Source organism: Ctenopharyngodon idella, chromosome 7 (genome assembly GCF_019924925.1).
Source record: "Ctenopharyngodon idella isolate HZGC_01 chromosome 7, HZGC01, whole genome shotgun sequence".
Classification (NCBI taxonomy): domain Eukaryota; kingdom Metazoa; phylum Chordata; class Actinopteri; order Cypriniformes; family Xenocyprididae; genus Ctenopharyngodon; species Ctenopharyngodon idella.
Genome location: NC_067226.1, coordinates 24,979,895 through 25,004,945, shown reverse-complemented (window position 1 = coordinate 25,004,945; position 25,051 = coordinate 24,979,895). Strand labels below are relative to the sequence as shown.

The window sequence follows — 25,051 nt, the reverse complement described above, 5'->3', positions numbered from 1 at the left end:
ATATTTATGCAAGTGTAAATGGAGTTTCATTGCAAAATTTTGCATCTTGGTTAACCAGCAGCGGTAGCTTATAAATGCAAGTCACATAAGTCATGAATCATTTATTTAATTAGCTACATATTCTACCGTTTCCACGGTAATTCATTTCAAACATGTTGCTTAGAACACTGCATGCTTTCAAAACACCTTAATTAACCATTTCAAATCTGATGTTTTGGTTTCATAAAAAAGAAAATGGAAATAAAAATATACAGGAGAACCAAGCAAACAGTGATCTCTCACCCAAAGTAACATTTACATTCAAGTTGCATTAACACTGTGGCTCACAACATAGTGAATAAAATGAAAGAAAAGAAAAGCAACTTGTCCATTGAAAATAATTTGAATGAGGATAAATTGAGAATGAGAAACGTACAGACATGCACTCCACCACTACTGTCTGGCTTTATGTTCCACTTGTTGCGTTCATAACATCTGGAATGTAAACTTGCTCAAATGATAAATTATCGGGCTAATAGAAGGTCAATGTAAAGGAATAAGGATTGTGCCTGAAGAAATAACTGCCTGGAAACAGCAAAAATTATTAATGACATCCTAAAGCCTAAACTGGGATAAATATGCTAAAACCCAGATGTTTAGACCCACAATCATGTGCACCAGACAAACCAAATGAAGCAGCATTTCATAAGAGGTGTTTACTGTGGAAGCCAGCCGGGTGATATTTCAGCAAAAAAAGAAAAGCAATAGAAAGTGGTAACTTCATTCTGTCTACTGGAGCGCCAATATGTGTATATTGGTGTAACATTGACATCTAGTGGTCAGGTGGTTTACTTCATGTCAGCGCTACGGCGCTTAAGCTTCTCTGGGTTATTGGAAGCCATTTGGGAGAAATCCCTGAAGATGTCATGATAGGTATCATCACCTACAGGAGAAAAAAAAAAAATACAGAAAAATGATTATTAGCAGAATATTGTCATATGAATAAGAAGCACAACTTTAAAGGGGCTATACGTATTCATGTATTAATTGATTTTTATGCCAATGTGTGAACAGCTTGTAAGCAAACTTAAAAGACTAGACCTTCCTTGACTTCCTAGGTTGCCTATGAAAGCCTGCAGACTGATTTTTATGTGAAGGACTCGGGACGTCTTTGGCAGGAAAATCAAAAGTATGTGATGTTTACACGCGCTCCCGAGAGCAATATGGCGAAAGAGCCATTCTGTACTTAATGTGCCAAGCAAAGAAAAGGGATTAATTCAAATTATAGTCTCACATAGCCAGATCTATATAGTCTATAGTCTCAAATATAGGCCTACTTTATACTAATCAAACGATCATAACAGTGTAATTTTAATTACCCAACGTATCGACATTAATTACACCATTTACAAATTCATCTAAACGTCGCTCTCAGCAGCGTGGACGCGCCTGGATATTCGTCATAACTCTATATCGCTGCAAAGGTATTTTAAACTTATTTTCATTTCTAAGCAAAGAACGAAAAAGAACTTCGCCGTGAGTATATGGGGGCAAATAAATCACGTCCAGTCTCTTTTACGTTATGTTTACACGTGTTCACGAGCAGCAAGTTGCTGGCTGCAGTTCAGTTAACGGCCACCGGTGTCGCTAATAACAAGGGTTTCTGAATTCTACATATAGCCCCTTTAAACAATCTGCAAAACATCATATTTTTGGTTCTTTTGCATATTTTGTTACATGTGTAAACTTGAATGACCCTACAGCACTTTACATTTTATTTCCAAAACAAATAAGACTGAGGTTGTAAAACAGTCATATACTGTATGAGAGTGTAAATTATATCCCATGTGTGTGAAATGATTAAAGAAGGAAAACCTGGAGTCTAACAGAGTTTAACAAGGTCTAACAAGATGGTTGAATCAGCCTGATGTCAACACCAGCACCCAGAAAAGAGAAGAGTTGGATTTGTAATTGCACATAAGTGCAGTTGGTATGCATGCATAAGTACGGTAGCAGAGGATTACCTGTAGCACGCAGTGCAGAGGACACACACTGCAAGCAGTAGACACCTGTCCAACCGTCTCAGGACATGCGCGCACGCACACACGCACAAACACACCACAGCAAAAACAGATTTGTATACAGAGACAGACAGATGGACAAACTGCCATAAACAAGCCCCCCCACCAGCAAAACAACAGATGCAAAAAGCATAAGCACCACAAAAAAGCACACCTGCAAACATCTGGCACTGCAGTAAGAGTATCAGATTCAGAGTAACAGAATCCTATTCATTTTCATATTGGAAACTAATTAAATTAGTGATCATAATGTTCTGTGTAAATGATCACCAGGGACTGAAGTTTAATTTAATGCATTCAATGATGGTTAATAGTAAACATGTTGGTAGAATGGTGGAGATACCCCATGCAATGCCAAATGTCCATGCCAATCCCATAACAGCTGAATCATTTGCATTTCTGAAGGAAATACTAGTGCTTGCAAGGTATTATTAGATGGAGTGAAAGGGAGATAGATAGAAAGAGACAGAATGATAAATAGACAGACAGACAGATAGATAGATTATAGATAGATAGAAACTGTAAAGAAGGAGGCAAAGAAGATTAAAAATTTCAGGATGGTGATATCTTGCAAGCACTGTAATGACTGGCTGCTGAGTTTATCCTTTACATTATGATAAACAAAACTGCAATGCCTAATCAGGTCTCATTAGACATTAAATAAATCAAACCTATACTAGCTTAAAAATGAAAAACACTGTACATTCCACTTCAGGGGTTTCTAATAGGTGAATAAACACCAGCCATACAAACAAAATCAGATTTGTGTAAAAGTATAGTCACAGTACATGAGTCATGCAAAACCATCCTCAGTACAAACAGTACTAATACCATCTAATAAAACATACTATACAACATTTCATCAAAACATTACCACAGGTACTAAAAGAACTAAAATGAAGTCCAATTCTTTTACACAGTGCTTCTTTTAGTGTCAATGTTATACTCTAACTTTGGTAATGTTAGCGGTGAACTAATATTGTAACACAGTTTTGGAGTTCCCAACAAAACCATGATATGCTATTAAAACATAGTGCTGTTTATTAACATTCAGTGTTTCTGTATGTTTTAAAGTGCTTTATCAAAGTGCACAAATCCACATACCGTCCTTTCTCCTTTTTAATTCTCTGTTACACTCAGTTTTCCTCTGTTATGTCATCTAAATGTACAGCTAGTTAATTCTGGCCAGCTGATGCCCGACCACTTAGCTGATTCTTAATGGTTTGAAAGCTTTTTTTAGTGTGTCCAATCACAGACCCAGTCCCGCCCCCACCACCACAGCCCCGCCCCTCAGAATGACCTGATGGAGTGCCGTCCATCTCCCGCATCTCCTTGTTCATCTTGGCTATCCGGAGTCTAGAAGGAAAACAACAGTGGATGATATGTTAATCAAGTTATTAGCAGGAAGAACTTCATCAAATGTACTGTAAGCGAATTAGTGCTGTTTTCAGCCGATACTCTCTATCTATCCAAGACTACTTACAGCGTGACGATGTCGGCGTTGGCATTATCTATGGCTATGCCGATTGGGTCCTTATCTTCGACGTCTTTTGCGTTGTAGTCTGCTCCTCTCTTAAGAAACAGACACACCAACCTATGACAGCACAGAGACACATTAGGTCAGGGACCATTTTGTCATGAAGAGCCATTTTTAGGTTTTCAAGTTAATCACTGTGATTAAAATTCTGTAATTAATTAATTACTCATTATTGGCCGACGCTGTTCACATGAGCAGCACGACACATACGTGTATTTGTGTGAGCGCTCTGTGAAGAGCATCAAAGGTTTCTTTTTACAATGGCTGCATCCGAAAGCTTAGGCAGCTGACTTGTTGCTTAGCCGGCTTATCAGGCAAAGACTTAGCAGGCAGCGTTTGTACACAAGGTAACTCACAAAACTGATTTCTGTGACAGAGTAACAGTTTAATGATCTACAACAAAATAGAGTGAGTTTTGGTGATAACTAAGGGAATTTTTAATTACTATAATAGTAATTTCTTGCTAGAAATGAAATCTAAAGTGAAAAACGTTGGTCAAAAACATTTACACAGAAAGTGACCACCAACCGCAACATTCACATGGCATCTTTATTTTTTAGCTCCAGTGTAACGGAATGGAACACACAGGATTGTGGGATATCAAAGGCAGCGAAAGAGAGACAGGAAAGTGAAGCTAACAATGGATTTGGTTGTGCCTTGATGCCTTCCTACCTTGGAATGCATCCTCTGAAGGCAGCATTTTTCAGCTTTCGGACACAGCCAATGTGTTTATGAGGCGTTGAGCATTGTAGCCAATCACAGACATGTTTTGAGTGTGTGAACACAATGGCCGATCAGAGTCTTTTAAGTTAGTTGAAATATATGCCAGAGTTCGTTTAGCGTGAGCGTGTACTTATTTGAACAATATTTGGAGGCTACATGCTAATGTTTTAATGTATTATTTACTTATAATTATTAATAGCATTATTATAAAATGAACTAATTTCATTTATTTAATTTTCAAATAATTTAATTGGAAAAAAATGGTACAGAGAACCATGAAATTTTACTGGTATTGGTACCAACTACTGAAATGTTGGTGTTGTGACAACACTACTTTTTCAATGATTCATTAAAATTACCTTTTAATGAAACATTAATTATAGGAGTCATTTGTTCATGAATCAGATTACACTGGTTGCACTGTGTTTTTTAGTCACTAAAAAGAACCAGTTTAAAAGAGTCATTTGCTCATGAATTAGACTACACTAGTAGTGCTGTGTGGTTTTGTATGCACCTAATCAAAAATCATACTATTATTTTGCATTCACATTCACAATACAGACTGCAAACTCAAGTAAAATATGACTAGGCCCTGTTTACACCTGGTATTAATAAGCGTTTTGTCAATCCGATCTATGCTAAATAAAGGTGTAAACGTCCATACAATTACCCGCTCCCCTTGAAGAAATCAGGACAGAAGTGGTTGAAAGTGGACAAAAGAGACGGATTAAAACACCAGGTGTAAACGTGTATGTGTTTCCCTCGTCTACTTGTGACCCGATTGACCAAAAGGCATCTTAATACCAGGTGTAAACGGCCTTAATTGCCATAGCTGTAGATTCAGCTGTGGTAGCGCAGATTCAGCAGCAGGGTGCGCCACTGTTAAAAATTTTTGCAGGAAACACTGGCAATGAGTAAAAGATTGATCTTGGAATTTTAAGAATCGATATCAAGAACATAACTGTTCAAATGAAGATCGATATTAATCAGGAAATCTATATTTTTTACCCAGCCCTAATGTCTAAGTCTGTTTACCCTGTATGTCCCAGTATGGTAGCATGGTGTAGTGGTCCCCTCCCTTTCAAGTCCACCTGGTTAACATTAGCGCCATTCTGTAGAAGGAACTCACAGGCTGCCAAGGAATTCTGCAGAGAGAAATACACCGTAATTATTCACAGAAATACTCATGCAATACACACTCACAACATGAACAATGGACTCACACACACACACACACACACTTACAGCCAAAGCGGCTTGTATTAGTGGAGTTCTGCTGTCTTCAGCCACATTGACCCAGTTGACATCGGCGCCATGCGCCAGAGCATCTGCCATGAGAGGGAAATGCTGCATTGCCACAGATCGATACAGCAAAGCCCCGGGATGAAGACCACTCAGATCCTCCTCTTCATCATTATCTGTACAATAGGGAGAGAGAGAGTCAATAAGGAGTTTGTGTGGTCAAATGAATGTGTGAACATCATATCTGTGTGTGTGTAACCTTTATGAGAGCTTGAATTGTTCTTCATTATGTCACTTGGGCTCAGGCCTGTAGGGAAACATCAAGTAACAGCCCACTGATTAGATCAGGAGAAACTGGAACAGACACTTATTTTCATTGTTTCAATTTACTAGGGTCATCATGTGTGTTTGTGTATCAAGGTTACAACAGTTTTGCGTCAGTTTTTATTTTCAGATTTACTATACATTTCAGTTTAGTTTATTTTTGTTAGTTACAGTTTAGTTTTTAATTTTATGAACATATTTGTATTTAGTTATTATAGTTAAAGAATCAGTTGAGGAACCAACATATAAAATAGACACTTTTGAAATATCCTGATATATGCAGGTTTTTCTTGACTGTAGGAACTATTGTATTTACACGGTAATCACAATTGTGGGAAACAACATATCGGCTCCAAAGTATCTACTGCAATATGAGAACTGATCACTATAATAACAGCACTGTTCAAGATGTCATGTGACATTTGATTTACATTGACTCAAATCTTTTAAAGTGCCCCTCTTAAGCTTTTTCAAATATTACCTTTCATGCAGTGTGTACTATAGCTGTTTGTGAAGGATAAAGGTCTGCAAAGTTTTAAAGATCAAAGTGCATGACAAATAAATTTATTGTCTCCTAAAAGAAAGAATCGATTCTGAACTGCTGAAACGAGTCGTGAGCAATTCCAGTCTCACTTCCTGTTACAAACCTATGTAACAAATTTGCAAAATGCCAACATATGGGCTTCATTGGCTGCCCATGAACGTCTACTTTGACCCTCAAACGCTTGTAGTTGTAGCTGAGGCCTGGAAGAGTTTGGGTTGTGTTGCCGACATGTTGAGAAGACGCTATTTTAGAGAACACAAAATTTACTTGAACTTAAAGTAACAATGTATGAAGTGCTCTGAGATTAATCAAATCACTGCAAGTTACTTGAAAGTTTGTTTTTGAAGGAGAGAGAACGCGCAGCTGGCATTGGTGTATTGATACTGCCGAAAAGAAGTAAAGTTTGTTTTTGACAAAGAAAAGTGCTCTGCTGTGTCCTACCAGCCACAGCCGTTTCATTTGTGTCCATCTTTCTTATCAGTATCAGTAAATTTACTGGCATCTCATCGCCATCTGCATGTGGGTTTGTCTTCCTCCACACAGACACACAGGTCAGATTATTCCATGTCAGTTACTTTTTTCGAACACTATTTTTAACTTAGTTGCATTTTAGTTTTTAATTTACTTTGCATTAATTATTTCATTTCAGTTTATGAAAATATATTTAAACCAATAGTTTTCCTCTTAGTTTTATTTTGAGTGCAGTATGTGCATGCATTTCTATGCTGAACTGTAGCAGAGAAACAAAAAGATAAATACAGTCTCTTGGTTCTTGGGTGCATGACTCTGCATGTGTATGTGTAAATTATAGCATGTAGTGAGTGTTTTGGGCAGATGTGTCTGTGTACCCGTGAGTCGTGGCAGAGTGGCTCGGTTGGGTTTGGGTTTGATGGGAGGGCGTGTGCTCGGTCTATCCTGTGTGGTTGCTCGATTTCGTCGGGCACTGGAGCGCCGCAGGACCGTTCCTCGACCAGTCTCAGGGAGTTTGTGGATGAATTTCTTTTCTACATACTTAGAGCGAATCCACGACTCCTTATCCTGCCTGTGAAAACATATACTGATTATATGTATTCTAAACAAAACTCTGTGGTTTTAGTGATGATTAGCACAGCAAAACACATATATTATATATGTGTATATGAAATATATTATATATATTTCAATCATGACAACTCTCGGAATGAATTTAAACAGCATTTATTAATATATATGGAATGTACATAGGTTTGGTCTTGGCGGACTAGATCTGCTATGCTGCTGCTGCTGGATGAGTGAGAATACATCTAAAATGCACATGAAAACACTGAAGTGAATTTAGGCTGCTGCAAGGAAAAATAGGGAGAACCCCCAGAGCAGATCTAGTCAGGTGGTGCTGGGGAAGGTGGAGGGCAAGAAAAATCCCATGGTGCGCTGCAATGAGCTGATCCGATTCGAAGTCAGGAATAAATAGGCTATGTAGATAGAACAAAACGGAACGATTGAACGACCAATTGGCTTTAAGTGAACCAATCAGCTGCTCAGAAGAGTTTCATGACTGAACTATATTATATATATATATATATACTAGTGTTGTCTCGATGCTGGAATTTATAACTTCGATGCAATACCTTAAAAAATATCGATATTCGATACCATTTTTGATACCACAGGGAAAATATATACTGCCATTTCAATATTTTTAATATTATCTTATAATTTTTTGATAATTTGGGTAATTTTGTTGCAATAGCTTACACACAGTACAACTAAATTTACAAAAAAAGACAGTCAGTAACAAAATAAGAAGAAATAAACAAACTGCAACAATAGTACAAAGAAATACAACAGAATAAAGACATAAATTAAATAAACATGGCTTTAAGTTTTTCAGGTGAGTCTAACGGTAGTGTTCGGGTAATACTACAGAAATTAAATAAAGTAATCAAATGTAAAATAACACTGGATATGCTTCATTGTAAAAATTAAATACAGATTAATGTTTACAATTAAAGTTATAAAAGTTATTCAGTCAAGAGCACTGAGTGATTTTGTCTATCTTTTGTTCTTTGATTACCATGACAGACAGCAGCAGGAATATTAGGCTGCTGTTACTTTAAGAGCTTATGCACGGAACTATTGTTACACAACATGCGTTTTCTTTCTCAACTATTTACATTTCAAAACTGACTGTGTTCACATGAATACTTGCCAAGATGGGCATTTTGACATAATTTTGTGTGTATTTGACCATTTAAGTGCAATAAGTCGCAGGAAAGAACTCAATTTGGTACTCGCGAACTGTTTGAGAGGCGGCTTCATGTGTGCGGCACTTATATAGACCGGTGCGTGAAACCTTATGCGCAGCACAATTATGCGCAACACTCGCGCCAAAATTCACACTAATCAACCGAAGCAAATGATTTCAGTGAGTGAGAGGCAGGTGTGTGTCAATTTGCCGTCAGACAGATGAGAGAGCGAGAACGCGCAGCTGGTATTGGTGTATTGATACTGCAGAAAAGAAGAACTGAAATCATTTGATATTTCAGTGTCGATATGTATCGAAATATTAGTATTTTTGACAACACTAATACATACTGTACACACACACTGACACACACATATATAAAACATATATACACATATATAAAACTGCCAATTATCTAGTACACTGCATTTACTGTACCTCGGACTAGAGGGGTGGGGCTTCTTGATCGTGATCTCATCAATACGTGCCTCATAGATCTTGTTAATGGCTGTGTTTCCTAACTCACACATGAGCTGAAGAAATAGACAGATGAAGAAATAGATAGAAAGAGCAGAAATGGACAAAAAGAGGGGTGTGACTAATCAAAGTGCATAATTAAAAACATGTTTATTTCATATATAAATATATGCGCATGACATGCATGCTTTCTTACTTTGACGAGCTCTGGCTCCCATGAGTCCAACGTAAGGGATCGTACCTTTGAGAAGTGGACACCTAAACTCCTGCAAACACAAAACCCAATTCAGATGCATGTTTGTATGATATGTTATATAGTTGTGTTTGTGTATGTGTGCTACCTGTGTATGCCAGAGCAGGTAATGCACAGTGTGATGCCCAGATTAATAGAGGCCCAGTCGGGTCCAGGCTCCCCACAGTCACAGCACTGTCCGTTCCCTGAGATAGCCTGCACCTCCTCCAGGGCCTCCCGACCAGACGTTTCCTGATCCCCTGAACTCAGACGCACACTTCCCGCAGACACTGAGCTACAGCGATCTCTCTATTAAACGCACACATACGCACATGTCCACTTATAACACATTTACGTCCTTCATTAAAATATAGCATTTTAGCAAATTCTGCTCGATTCAGCACGCCTATACTCATGATTATCTGTGTGGAAATGCACTACAAATGTGCTATATTTAAAAACAAAGCTGTCAGCTTTGGAAACATCCTGTTTGGAAACAGGTGAAAAAAAAAAAAGGAAGTAATTTTTTTTTGTTCTAAAAAATGTCCTCTAAAATAAATTACATAAAACTACTATTACACAACATGCATTTTCTTTCTCAACTATTTATGTTCCAAAACTGACTGTGTTCACCTGAATACTTGCCAAGACAGGCATTTTGACATAATTTTAAGCCATTTAAGCGCAATAAGTCACAGGAAAGAGAAAAAAATTGGCCTCTAAAATAAATTATATAAAAAATTATATAATATTTATATATTATATAATAAAATAACTTGTAAATAAAAATTATTATTTTATATTATATTTAAAAATATAAATATTCTTTAAAGTGTAGGGGTAAAGTTGGGGTTAGTCTCAGCTTCAGATTTCACACCCATGGACTGTTGGCTGAATGTTTGATGCATATGGCACACAAAATAGGAAACACGTTTGTGTCACATTCTTTAACGGTTCACCTGGAAACAAAGCCGCCGTGACGCAAAACCCCCTTGTGGAGGAAGAAAGGTGTTGTGTGACAATGAGCGCTTATCAGGATCAACTAAACACTGGATTTTCAAAAGTATGTGAAGTATGTAAAGTTCAAGGCAAGGACTCTTTTAAATATGTCAGGGGCAGGCAGGAGTTACAAGCCTGTCTGTTATTGCAGGGACATTGTTACATTTATACACCCTTAAACATGAACTGTGATTGGTTGCTTTACATGTCAGTCAGACGGCCTCTGGGCGGTGTTTGGCCAAAGAAAGCTGCGATGGATTCTAGACCTTCTGCTGTCAGTCTGAAGGTCAGGCTACGCAAGACTAGTCTGTAGTTGGATTGTCACAATATCAAAAATTCAATAATTAATAACAGTACCACTGAAATTTCCTGTTTCTTGAGGCCATTTTCGATACCAAAAAGGAATATACTACTGAACACACTATTTAAAAAAGAAAGTACAAAAAAAATGAAAATTATTCTATAATTAACTCACCCTCAAAGCCATCCAAGGTGTATATGACTTTCTTCTTTCAGTCAAACACAATCGGAGTTATATTAAAAAATATCCTGGCTCTTCCAAGCTTTATAATGGGAGTGAATGGTACCCGAGATTTTGAAGCCCAAAAAAGCACATCCATCCATCATAAAAATAATCCACACGGCTCCAGGGTTAATAAAGGCCTTCTGAAGCAAAGAGATTCATTTTTGTAAGAAACTATAATCACTGGCTTCCGGTAACCGCCGTACGTGAGTCTAGTTCCGGTGGAAGAGTGACCTCTGACCTGATGCATGATGTATTGGGATAGATCAAAACAAAACAGGATAGAGCAAAACAAAACACCAGTCTAAACCCAGTCTAGAAGTCTAAAACGAGAATTTTTAAAGAGAAATGTCGGAGGATTACGATATAAGAGAAAAGGAGCTTGAGTTTGTTGCCCAGCCCTTTTTGTTTGAACCGCGAGAGGCGTCTACTCTCACCTAAGCTTATGCTACTCTTACATCCTACGTCGGGTCAGAGGTCACTCTTACGCCAGAACTCGACATGTTGCCAGAAGCCAGTGATTATAGTTTAAAATGTTTTAATTAGGGATATTTTTCTTACAAAAACCCATTGCTTCGCTTCAGAAGGCCTTTATTAACCCTGGAGCCGTGTGGATCACTTTTATGTTGGATGGATGCACTTTTTCGACCTTCAAAATACAACGCCCCATTCACTCCCATTATAAAGCTTGGAGGAGTCAGGATATTTTTTTAATATAACTCCGATTGTGTTTGGCTAAAAAAAATAAAGTCATATACACCTAGGATGGCTTAAGGGTGACTTAATTATGGAGTAATTTTCATTTTTTGGTGAACTACAACATTACTGAACAAATTGAAGTAAACAGTGAGAAATAAACAAAATAAATACCTCTTAATAGTGTAGTTTGATTAATATTGATGACATTTTAGACAGTGGCAGATCTCTTTGGTTGCTTTTGCAAGGCTTAACGCATAGTTTTAATATTTTGTTATACATGTGATTTCTTTGCCCCACCAGTTTACATTCTTTTAAAATAACTGTGTTGCCAAGACTCAGGGCATTCTGACCAAGAAGCACATTTGAATAGCGCATGTAGCCACATCACAGCAAGATGTGATAATTCACAGAGCATATGTGCAAATATGCATGTGAATGCTGCAAAGCGAAACAGCAGTGAATACACAGGTATTCAGTACTAACAATACTGTAAAAATGATTATCGTTACATTATTTTTTATTGTAACTTTGTAGTTTTGACATACCTAGTAAGTAGTAATACAATTTTAGATTACTATAAGAAGTAATATAATATAATAATAAGTAATTTTACATAAATCTATAGAATTCGATGGAATGACTGCACTTAGATATTCAGTTAAAAGTGTGTGTGTGTGTGTGTGACGTACAGAGCTAAGAGTGTCATCTCTTCTGTCCTGGAATGCTGAGGCGATGCTGTTCTGGACAGCGCTGATCCAGCTTTGCTGCTGTCGCTCTGAATCAGCCTGTAATAAACAGCTCCTACACAAACACACACACACACACATCCTGTCATTTGGAGTATGGGTTATATACAGACTTGCCTAAATGCATTTACAGGACTGATTACGGTCAAATTGCAGCAAGAACCCAAACACTACAAGAATCAGAAAAATGTTGCTAAATGATGCTCAAAAATACAAATTCAAATGACAAGCCAGTTCTGACAGTTTAGTGCACACACACACAAACACAGACTCACTTGGAGGGAGAGACAACCTCAAAGCAGAATCGTCTGTCTTGTTCACTGCAGGGCTTCACTGTGCATAACCGCAAGTCCTCCACAACAACAGTGATCTGCTCCTGTTACAGAGATACAGAGAGCTTGTTTAAATAAAACAAACGTGGTCTGCATGTGCGGTGTATGTTTCTAAGGTCACCAAAAAATGGAACCGTTTAAACAGCCTCTAAAGGCTTTCTAATTCACAATATTTGTGGCTGTGTATAAGTATCAGTATATATGTGTGAAATGATGCAGCATTCCTTTTATTAGTTAATGCTGCGTGATCCTTATGTTAGACAATCTGATACTTACATTATGTTTCTTTTGGTAAACCAGCTGGTTCTTCTGAATGGAGAACCAGCGCCTGCAGTATGAACACACACGCACACACACATCATGGCCATGTAAGGTATTAATAATGCAATCAGACATTTGATTGTAATTCAACTCAGAACCTACGGCCTTTGAAATCACACTCAACCCACTCAATGGACAAAAGCAACTGGTAACAGTTAAAAGAACAAATATATCTGCTTTATGCATTATTGCAAAATATAAGGAAGGAATATGTAATATTAAAATTATATGAAATATAAAATTAGTTTCAAGCAGAATATTTGAAAATAATAAGTGAAACTGAATTCTTCTACATTATTAGATAAAAAATATTAATAGTTACAAATAACCACATGAACAAAGACTCCTTACACATGAAATAAAATAATTACCCTTCATTAAAGCTTTACAAATATAGCTAAAGAATTTAATGAAAAATAAATGCATAACCATAGACCTCTAAAAACTAAACTTAACAGAACCACTAAATTATGATTAGTTTTTAGTCATTCATCATTTTTTTAGTAATTTATTACTCAATTTAGTTGACTATTTTTTTAATATCATTATGTATTATTTTGTTTGTTTATTAAATCAATTCATTTATTAAATTAAATTATTACATTTTAAAATAATGTGAATAATCCTGTGATTAAAATCATAAATAGCTCTGTATATATTGGAAGAGTGCTGTACCTGCTCCATGTTTTGAAAGCATTGCTGGCTCTCTTGTACAAGTAACCTTCCATTGCGATGCCATTGGGTGCATCTGGGCTGAAGTCCATAATGGAGTCATCATATGACACATCCTAAAGACAGACACACAAATATATCTTCCCTTAGATACATGTATAGTGTCTTTGTGTAAAGATACAATGGTGCGTGTGAGAGAGAGTCTTACTACCTTTTTCTTGACTGCACCGAGTCTCTGCTCCATGTCCCTTTTCTCTCTTGCAGAATTCAGGACCAATTGAGTATACTAGACAAAAAGTGGATAAATTTGTTTCAAAGTTACAGGAGTAATGTACACCATAGTGGCTCAAATCTGTTTTTCCCCCCTCCAGATCTGTTTTTAGTTGATAGTGTGAAATTAAAAATCACACTGACTAATATTTACAATTCTAACACTTAGTATGCAGTGTTAGAAAAAGTTATTTTTTAGAAGTAATCCATTACAATATGGCATTACTCCCTTAAAAAGTAACTAATTGCATTACTTAGTTATTTTTTTTGGAAAGTAATGCATTACAATACGTTACTTTTGCATAAATTTTTTTCATTTGGGCTTGCTTATTTTTTTTTTTTTTTGTTAATAACAAAAAAGTTATATTTTTGGCAAATGTAAAGGCCCTTTTACACTAAAAGTGAAATGAATAAGCCTCAGGCTGAAGAAAATGCGAATTCACGCCTGTACAGTAGAGGGTGCAGCTCAAACAAACATTTCAGCTGTGCTGCCATTCTGGATTAAAGAACAGGACGCAGGAGAAGGAAGTTCAACACACTTACTTCAGCAAAGGCATTGCTTAATAAAGTGAGATTAAATACATAAAGTATATTTCTGTAATTTAATATATTTAATTATTGTAGGTTTGCATAATTTTCTGAGTTTGCATTTCACTGTTTTTATTCATTTTGAGGAAAACTGAATGTGTTTTTGTGCAAGTGAGATGAGAAAATGCATGTTCACATTTAGTCTAGAACTACAATAACCATCATCTCAGATATTTTGCTGTAAATTTAAAAGTAATGTGTTACATTACTAGTTAATTAAAAAGTAATCTAATTACATAACTCACATTACTTGTAATGTGTTACACCCAACACTGGTTATATGTAGAAATAAATCACTCTTTTCAGATTTTTTGCTTTGTGAAAAGTAAGGTTGGAATGATGTAAAATCAAATCATTTCAATTGAATTTTCATCATAACAGCAAAATTGTTTCATTCTTGATGTGACCTATAAATAAATTTATTCATGAATTGAAGTACTACACAGAAAGGTACACAAATTTGTTTAAATTTGTTAAAATGTTAATACTAATACATGTATTGCTATTGTGTTATTTTAATTTCATATACATAAAAAAATATTATATGATATTCTGAAATTTTTGTGGATGTTACAATGGTTATTTACACATGCAAACCAGCCAGGGTATCATTGCCTGTTTAGACAAGTATCTTTTACAGGCCAGATTTAAAAATTCATGCAACAACCTCACAAAACAATCAGAAACAGGCATGTGAACGTATGGCAGATAGGACAGAAAATCCTGAAAAGATGGAAACACTTTGAGACTGAGGTTTGGACCATTTAACTAGATCTCAGAATGGAAGTTTAATTGTATATCATACGATTATAAACACATGCACAGAGGCTCAGCCTAAATTCCCATTGCTGTATATAGTTATTATGTGACTTTTCTTGTCAAGAGTTGTGATGATAAGTCCACTATAATTGTAGTCTATCTGGGGTGAGGCGGGTTTTTGGACCACAGTTAGTTAAGAGTCAAAGTGCACATCACTCAGGGCTTAACTGAATGAGAAAGGATGTAAGATATACTGGGACTTGCTCAACTTCCTGACCTGACTATCAAGAAGAGGTCATGAAGATCACCTTCTTAACTTTCGCTTGTTATATTCTGCGGAATTTCCTGTTCTTTCCCCCTCTCTTGTCCACTCCTTGCTGTCACACTGCTTTTCCGCTCGTCTCTGATTCTCTATCATTATATCGGTAAAAACTGTCTCAGTCGTCTCAGTCCCAGCCATATCTAATTTATTTAAGTTGTCCCTATACCCCGACAGCGTTTCTAATTTTTCATTTTCAATCTGCATATTGCTCTAAAGAACTTCACTGCTATGAATAAGCTCTTGAGATCTCTCTTGACATTTTTGCTAAGCTTTTCACCATTTCCTGTGCTTACAGGAAGCTATGAGCAGGTTTTGTGGTTTTCGCAGGCCAGTAGAAGGTGAGTAAGTTTCCTGTCTAAAACTTCTACATTTCAACTTCATGTTCCTCAGTAACATCAAGACATTGCTTTGTCCAGACATTTCTACACAAATATATTAATCTTCAACAACTTTTAAACCTCACTTGAGCAGTATTTGATTTCAGGTAACTTGTCAGTACGCTGATATTAGCAGATCTTAGAATTTGCATAGAAGTTAAGTCCACAAACTGCAGATGGTGTTTGTTTATACTCTTAAAAGGTGTTAAGGTATTTTTCAGGCAATTTTACACTTCTGTGAGTACTACTGTGAAGTATGTGCCAACGCACACAAGTGTGTGATACATTCTGTTTCCTGTTGTTGCTCACTCTAGCAGAAAACTTCCTGTCATGATGGGCCATCATATGATCTCTGAATGTACCATCACATTCCTGTCATTAGATCTTCTGTCCTCTTTTTCAATCCAAACTTTCCACTTTTAATTTTTTTTTTTACTTTTCAACATGATCAATTTGATGTTTTCCTCTCAAAGCAACACATGCATTTGTTCTACTTGGTACTTCACACTTTTCCTTCCTTCCTCTCTTTTTAAGCATGTGCACAAGCTGCTTTACATTCTTATGAAACACATTAGCAGACAGACAGATAGATGATAAACAGACAGACAGACAGACAGACAGATAGATAGATAGATAGATTTCTTACCTCTTCACTCAGCTGTTTGCGGTAGTTTTCCAGTTCAGTGAGTGACTGATAGCCCTGTTGGAAGAACAGAGCCTGGGCATCCATAAGAGAAAGCATCTGACACATTTACACAGAACACAAAAGCAAAAGTGACGGTAAGTTACCATTCAGTCCTGATTATTTTAGTGCCCCCATTATGCTTTTCGAATATTGCTTTTTGTGCAGTGTGTAATAAATCTGTTTGTGCATGTAAAAGGTCTGAATAGTTTTAAAGATCAAAGTGCACGACAAATAAAGTTCTGAACTGCCGAAACAAGTTGTAGGTACTTCCAGTCTCATTTCCTGTTACAAACCTATGTAACAAAGTAACACATTTGCATAATGGTCTTCAATGGCTTCCCACAAACAATGTCTACATTGATCCGCCCACAAACACTGTAGTTGTAGCTGAGGCCTGGAAGAGTTTGGTTTGTGTTGTCGATATGTCGAGAAGACGCTGTTTTCAGCGCTGCCAAAGCGAATTCACTTTGATGCACCTCCAAAGGATGAGGACTCTGGAATTGATACAGTAAAACCGAGTCCATTGTTACTGTTCGTATCATTGTGCATCAAGTGGAAGATGGAGCTGAAATTCAGATATGGTAATGAATGTTTGGTTTCCGACACATGCTCTCTGTAAGCCGAAGACCAATCACAACAGATTGGACCGTCTGACCAATCAGAGCAGAGTAGGCTCTCGGAAAGAAGGGGTTTAGAGAGACTGAATCTTCGAACAAACCATTTTCAGACTCTTTGAGAAATGATGTGATGTGCGATTAAAAGTGTTTTTGACCTGGAATGCATGTAAATCTATTGCAGAAGACCTCAAAATTAGGAACCTTTAGAATCACATAATAGGGGCACTTTAATAATATTCCCAATTATTAATAAATCATATACATTTTATATTATGACACATACCGCCATGAGAATTTCAGTTTTCTTCTTGGACTCAATGACATTAATCTAGATTAGGAAGAGAGAGAGAGGCGATTTACGATGACAATAATACAAGCAAAAGCAAATATTCCAAAGGAGACAATACTGAATTGAGTACACATGCCCATGCATGAAACAAGATGAGTGTGTTTGAGAATGAGTCTGTATATACAGTACCCTAAAAGTATTTGGACACAAATCACACAGTAAAAATATAAGAATACCAATGCATTAGAAAACCAAATCTGCAAACAAATGGTGTATGAACACCAAAAAAGTTCTGTCCTAATTCTGAACAATATATCTAGTGTTTCATTATTTGAAACAAGATTTTTATAAAACATTTGCTTGAAAGGTATGTTCAGATAAATACCACTCGGTTTGATATTTTAGTATATAATGCAATGATATCTAGACATTTTTAAGTGTGACTCAAGTATCCAAATACATTTTAAGGCCATTTTATATGAAAGTATACAGTATGTTTGGTAACACTTTATTTTACAGTGTCCCTGTTACAAGTTACATGTACTTGCTGTAGTAATAACTATAAATTATGCATAATTACATGCAACTAATCCTAAACCCTAACCCAGTATTAGGTACATGTACTTAAAGGGATAGTTCACCCAAAAATGAAAATTATGTCCTCATTCACTCGCCCTCAAATTGTTCCAAACCTGTATACATTTCTTTGTTCTGCTGAACACGAAGGAAGATATTTTGAAGGAAGTTTGTAACCAGGCCGCTATGTGGCACCATTGACTTCCATAGTAGGAAAAAAAATACTATGGAAGTCAATGGTGCCCAAAACTGTTCAGTTTCCCACATTTTTCAAAATATATTCCTTTGTGTTCAACCGAACAAAGAAATTTATACAGGTTTGGAACAACTTGAGGGTTAGTAAATGATGAAAGAATTTAAATTTTTGGGTGAACTATCCCTTTAATTAATATCACTCAGTACTTAAATCTTTAATTACACTGTAAAAGGACACCCTAAAATAAAGCGTAATAGTATGTTTCTACCTGCAGCACGTAGTCCAGGGCCCCTGATCTGAAGGCTCTGCGTGCATTCAGTAGGTTATTGCTGGCCTCTTCCACCTCATGCTGTTTCCCGCGTGGTGCCTGAGCGTTCCTGCTCAGTGCCGTCTCCAGGTTCTCACTGCTACGCTCGAACTCCTTCCGCACATCCTTGAAACGCTTCACATCCCTTAGAGGAGATACAAAATGAGTATATAATTGCCTAAAATTTTTAATTTTACAACCAATTCTCTCGGAAGGGCCACTAATAAAGAGCTGCAGAAAGATGCATGAGATTTATGATTACTCTGTACTCAAATGCCGAATTCATGCATATGTTTACAGACAGCTTCATATTATTGGTAGAGTGGTACAAAAAAGAAAATGTGCCTTAGTAAAGAGGCAGAGGAAGAAAACTTACTCTTTCACAAAATTCTGTAACTTCAACTTCACAGACTTTTGTGTGGTTTCAATCACCTCCTGTTTGGAGAAACACAATTCAAGGAATGGGAGACAAGCCAAAAGAAAAGTGAAAACAGGAACACATCCTCAGTTGGCACATTGGTTACTAGTAGTAACAGTAACAGTAAAAAGGAAGAACTTGACTCACCTCTTGAGCACTAACAATGTCTGACAGCTTTTTAGAAAACTTTTCTAAACAATCCTGAAAGAAAGAAGTGCAGCCTCTATTATGCTTCTGTTAACTCTCGATCATTTTCAACTCATATAGCTACACAGGAACTTTCCTTTTTCATTTTGCAAACACTTGCACTACCGTTCAAAGGTTTGAGGTCAGTAAAATTTTGTAGAAGTCTCTAATGCTCACCAAGGCTGCGTTTATTTGATCAAAAGTACAGTAAAAAACAGTAATACTGTGAAATACTAATAACTGTTTTTTATTTAATATATTTTAAAATGTAATTTATTCCTGTGAAGGTAAAGCTGAATTTTCAGCATCATTACGCTAGTTTTCAATGTCACATGATCCTTCAGAAATCATTCTAATATGATGATTTGATGCTCAGAAATATTTCTGATTATAAATGTATGAATTGTATCAATGTATGAATATATTGATGAATAAAAAGTTCAAAAGAACAGCATTTATTTGAAATCTTTTGTAACATTATAAATGTCTTTTTTGTCACTTTTGATCAATTTAATGCATCTTTGATAAATAAAAGTGACTTTTGAAAGGTAGTGTACATGCTATGTCTAGGCAAACTGTAAGCATTAACATTAGTCTTTTTCAAACCTTTGTTTCAAACACTTAAAGTTTCCAAACTGAGGTAAACCTCTATCAGACAAAGTACAAATACTGTATCTTCACATCCTATATTTTACACTACACTGTTAATTGACATTGTTTCTCATATCGGTCTAGAATCTATCAAACAGACGCATGTTACCGTCCAGATCTGGAATTTACAATCATGCTATTTCACTTCCTTCTTATTTTGATGCTGTTATGGTTGATCATATGTTCATTTACCATCACAGGTATCAGTTAACGCACGTGGATAACCCTGTGTGGTTTCTTGTGTACAGTAAGCAATGCTAATTTAAAATCCGTTGCAGGACTGTTGATATACTCACCCCCATAGTTCGGTCCTCAGAACAGTGGTGTCCCAGCTCTTTAAGGCCATTTACAAAGCTCTTGCTGTTCAGGCAATAGGCACGGCCTGCATCCAGCATAGTGTGGCACTGTTTCACCAACTAAACACATGTTTTTTTCAGGATGTTATAATGTCATATTATTCATAACATAACACACATAAAAAAAAGTTTGTGAGCAGTTATTTATATAGGACCTATTATGCCCTTTTACAAAGTCTTGATTTTGTTTTTGGGGTCTACTAGAAGAGGTTTTCATGCTTGGATGTTCAAAAACACAACAAATTTGACACTGTTGCAGCACCTGTTTTCCCAGTCTGTCAGTAAAGCTCTGTTTAGTTCGCATCTCTATGAAGCCACTCCTTCTGAAAAGCGCAGTGTGCTCTGATTGGTCGGCTGGATCAGTGTGTTGTGATTGATCAACTGGGTGTTTTGGAAATGTCACACCCCTCACCATAACACACTACTTTTTCAACTCAATAAGGCCTCACCCCTTTGTTTTGCTTATGCCTTGGGCAGAAATTATTTAAATGAGGAATATTGTGATGTGTTTATTCCTGGAAGAAAACTCAAGACTACAATGGAGGCGTTTCAGGGAGTTCAGAAACAGTGCGCACTGATATTAAGAAGAACTCCCTTTGGAGTGACTTTGTGCTTTTTCATGCTTAAACAGCAACATTACACACCAAAGAAAGTTGAACATGCAAAAATGGAGATGACTAGTAGGTCTCTGTGGTTTGAAACTGATCGGTCTAATAAATTCAGGGGAAATTATCTTGGATTGTGGTTAAAAGCATTTCAATTGGCAATTCCTCTTTCTAGTTCCTCTGAATTACATTATATCACTTCACAAAAGAAAGGGACAATGACTTTGTTTTTAAATTAAGGAATTGAGCATTTGACCATCAAAACACTAAACCCTGCAGAATTTGGGATATGATTATATGGTGTAAGCCTAAATATAAGGCTCCGTTCTGTTATGGTTTAAAATGATAGCAGAGATTTTTTACACTTTCTGAAGAAAATTTGAGTAGGAGTGGGGCTTCTTGTGCATGCAAAACTCGCCGCAATGACGGCAAGAGGTTGCTATACAGTTGCTTGTGTTTTGAATTGTTGATTGTATGCTGATAGGCAGATGCATGCTGCCTCAAGTCTCCATGATAATCTGATGTCTATGTCAATATAAGCCTATGGGACATTTTTCATCAGTTTTATTTTGTGCAAGGTGAAAATCATAAGTCTGAGCATTTAGAAAAGTAGTAGTACTTGATAAGCCACGAGGTTTAAGGTATCAATAACGTCTGGAACAGAACGAGTTACGTGCTGACATTTAAAACTAGGGATAGTGGTTTGTTCGTAAGTGAGAGCACTAGTCATAATGATGACGCACTAATAGTGAGTCTCTCAGCATTTCCTCACCTTCTCGAGTCTCGTCTCCAGTTCATTAACGTTGACCTCCACCTTCTCGATTTCTGCCCTATTGAAACATAGCACACACATTTTCACTTACAGAACTCAAAAAAGAATGTTATCCCATTCATCTTAACTCAACCCTTTAAAAACACTACTTTGCACAAAACAAAACTATTTACTTTGCACAAAACATAACCAGGTTAAATATTATTATTTCATTCGCTAGGGCTGTGCGACTGTGTGCATATACGTGTATTCAAATGAGTTTATATCAGTGACTGTTCGCTTATCTGTGTTTTCAGACTTTCTTAAAGAACACACAGAAAAATAGCTCAGCTCTTTGTAATTTCCTGCTTTTTCACACATACAAACAGACATGGAAATATAATGCTTATGTTTATAAACTCAAAATTTAATTATTAATACAGAAACAGCAACTGAGAGAAAGATTATAAAATAAATTGACTTTTTATCACATTTACCATCTAAGTAACACTACACAACTTTTGCCAAGATTTGCCCTAATATAGTCTGGAGGAGTCGATGGTAGTCACTGAAAGTCAGAACCAGCCTGACGATTTTGGTCAGTCGGAGTAGACCAATTTCACAGAACAAGGCTGAGTTTAGGTGCATTGTGCATTCACAATATGTAGGAATTACCGTAATTTTGAGATTCTGGCTTGTAAAAACATTCACACCCTCATAGAACTCATAATTACAACTTACAACAAACTCTGAATTTTCTGAGAGCTCCCAAAGACTTTATATACACAAAGATGGTGCACTCATATTACTTATAAATGTGAGAAAATGCAACATGCAATATGACAGAATAAGTCCCGCCTTCTATATACAGCCAATCGCCGATTGATAAAGTCAATGCGTCACTGCGGGTGCCGTTACCAAGCTCCAGTTGCCATAGAAAAAATCAGTGTTTGGGACTGCACATGCGCATTGGCTGGTCTAGCCTGAAAAAACTTTTTTAATGCTATCTGAGCATAGGAAACAACATTGTTGTTGTCAGATTTCATTGGTGATTTCAAATATGAAATTTAATCGTAAGCTTGGTGAGCAGCTTCGGAGAATCTGAAGTTTCCCCATTCAGAGAGATTAAAGCTGTACTTGTCTGACTGAAATAGCTGCCTGAGAGGTGTTTCAAAGATGGCCGCCGAGTGAAATGACTTGCCTTAAAGGGACTTTGGAGCTCCGACATGACCACTGTACCACCTGACCACTGTAGATGTATTGTAGTGTTAATAGTGTTGTAGAAATGTATAATTCTAAGTCTGAGGGCATGAACAGCTCCGAGGGGTGTATGATGCCTTGTGTTTTAAAACCTGTTCAGATTTTAAAAAGATGTGTAGTGTATTCCAGCTTTGAAGTATACTGTCAGTTTACATGGATGTGCACTCATCAAAAATGTACTTATTTGTTAGTGCAAAAATGTGTGTGTTGAAGAAAAAGTTGTAGCTTCCGTAGCCTTCCGCCCCTAAAACACACTTCCTGTCTCCTGTTTATCATTTCAGTATCTCGTCTCACTTCCTGCTCCCCCACCACACCACTACTTAGCAACCAGAGACAGCCGCAGTCTGAAGTAAACTAGGCCTCAAATGTGTTTATGTCAGTGGCCTTTGTACACCTTTTTTTAAATTAATTCTTTTCAGTTGCTCTCTGTATCTGAAGGTAAAAAATTGTCCATGCATGAGTGTACTCTTGGTGTAGATGAGTTCCACATGTTCTGTATGTTTAGATTCGCATATGACAAATGAAAAGCGATATTGTGTGTGTTTATGCAAGTAAATTTCTGAGTGGTGATGACCTCATTTTTTTAACTCACTACACCCTCTGATTTTGCTCCCTCTGCAGCCACTAAAACATGGCACTCAAATTTTCCATGCACACTAAATCTAGAGCCAAACCACAAAGAAAGAAACGTTTTACCACAAGTCGCATATAAACAATCAAAAAGTTTTATCCTGATAACAAAATATCATCTAAACAAATTATTTTCTAGACAACATCATTATATATTCGCTTGAATGGTTAAAAAACGTTCCATCACGATGAAAAATGTGCCACCCTACTCTCCACAGCGCCACTTAATTATCACCCCATTCATTCTTTCTATATGGACCTAAGCAAATTCTTTCCAGTGACGCGCGCTACACTAACCGTTGGAAGACATTTCACGCTGATCTGAGAACAGATTTAATCAAGCACGCTCGGGCCAAAACCTCTCATCTGAACCCATTGATCTGATCCTAGAACTACTTGGAAAGAAACTTGCTACGTCATCCTTTCTGCACATGACAGTCAAGTTTATCATTTTAACGTGCTGCACGTGACCTTTCCTTTTTAAAATTATAAGTGTATAAAGATTTAATGGACAGTATGTATTACTTTTTTGACATTATTTTGTGTTGTTAAATATTTTCACAGTGATGTTAAAAAAAAAAAAGTAGCTTACCGGAATCGTGGGGAGTCTTTCAAGCATTCTTCAAAGTCCAGTTTGACAGTCATTTTGAGAATTTAAAACAACACAATTGATGCGAACAATTCTTTTAATTCCACACAGTTTCTTGCTTGGTGTGTCCGAATAGATCTCCTTTATGCTGTAAAAGTCCAACGCTGTGAGACCAATGGTGTTAACAACATCAGGAATCGTTTAGAAAAGATGAATTGAACCAGTCGTTGCCATTGGATGGTTTCGGTATAAATATCAGTCGGGTGTTGCCTGAAAGCAAAAAAAAAAAAAAAAAAAAAAGCATCGTTTAAACCAAGTTTGTGTTTTCAGGCAATTCACTTGAACGAGTCGCAGAAATAAAATAATAATAATTCGTCAATAATATGAATACAAAAATAAAAATAAAATTAAGTAAACATACCGATAATTATGGCCTCATCTCTTCCTAAATTCTCAAGAGCGCGCTTTCATTATACGTTCCATTATGCGCGTTAACATTTATTATTAGTCCATAGATTCGTAGTTTATACATCGATGTGTGCTTCCACTCATCAACCACCATGTCCTTCTATGTTTCCCTTGAGTGACTAAAACTTGCTCGCACTTCGCAGGAGAACTTTTTTTTTTTTTCCGCTCTTGAATTTGGCACAGTTGGTCCACCCCCCTTCACGCACTGTATTTCCGGGTTTCTGTGCGCCAATAAAATAAACCACGCTAGCTGCTTTCAAAAGAGTTTATTACTTATTTATTATGCTTATGTAATGCAGATTGTTTATGTTTAAGGTGACCAAGTACCTGGGTATAACTGAAAATCTTATTTTAAGCATATAGCCTAGTCACTGGTTTCTATAACGACCAGACAAAATGAATGAATACGCTTCCACAATCCCAGTTTCAGATGAAGCGTTTTTCAGGGAGTGTTCTCCAAAGTTTCTAGCCTCACGTGTCATCAAAGCCACACTAC

At 36.7% G+C, this 25,051-nt stretch overlaps 1 protein-coding gene across 1 annotated transcript; it reads right to left on the bottom strand.

Moving 5' to 3' along the window:
- Window positions 1-86: 86 nt before the first annotated feature.
- acap1 (ArfGAP with coiled-coil, ankyrin repeat and PH domains 1) lies at window positions 87-24,736 on the bottom strand. Its single transcript, XM_051900574.1, has 24 exons — window positions 24,509-24,736; window positions 24,091-24,357; window positions 21,630-21,687; window positions 20,193-20,312; window positions 19,207-19,260; window positions 19,018-19,076; window positions 18,603-18,786; window positions 17,557-17,601; window positions 16,618-16,713; window positions 13,867-13,941; window positions 13,659-13,771; window positions 12,939-12,990; window positions 12,606-12,706; window positions 12,274-12,385; window positions 9,473-9,672; window positions 9,328-9,397; window positions 9,093-9,187; window positions 7,279-7,472; window positions 5,822-5,869; window positions 5,566-5,738; window positions 5,356-5,465; window positions 3,544-3,654; window positions 3,361-3,416; window positions 87-922 (listed from the first exon to the last, which is right to left on the bottom strand). Exons 2-24 carry the CDS (start codon window positions 24,141-24,143, stop codon window positions 828-830), a joined length of 2,274 nt encoding a protein of 757 aa, XP_051756534.1. The 5' UTR covers window positions 24,144-24,357; window positions 24,509-24,736; the 3' UTR covers window positions 87-827.
- Between the last annotated feature and the right edge of the window lie 315 nt (window positions 24,737-25,051).

Coding starts and splice junctions, on each gene's coding strand:
- acap1 (XM_051900574.1), bottom strand. CDS start 24,143: ATGACTGTCAAACTGGACTTTGAAGAATGCTTGAAAGACTCCCCACGA. Junction 19,261..20,192: donor CTGAGGACCGAACTATGGGG/GTGAGTATATCA, acceptor TCTTTCTTTCAG/GATTGTTTAGAAAAGTTTTC. Junction 5,870..7,278: donor CACTCTGCCACGACTCACGG/GTACACAGACAC, acceptor GTTTCCCTACAG/GCCTGAGCCCAAGTGACATA.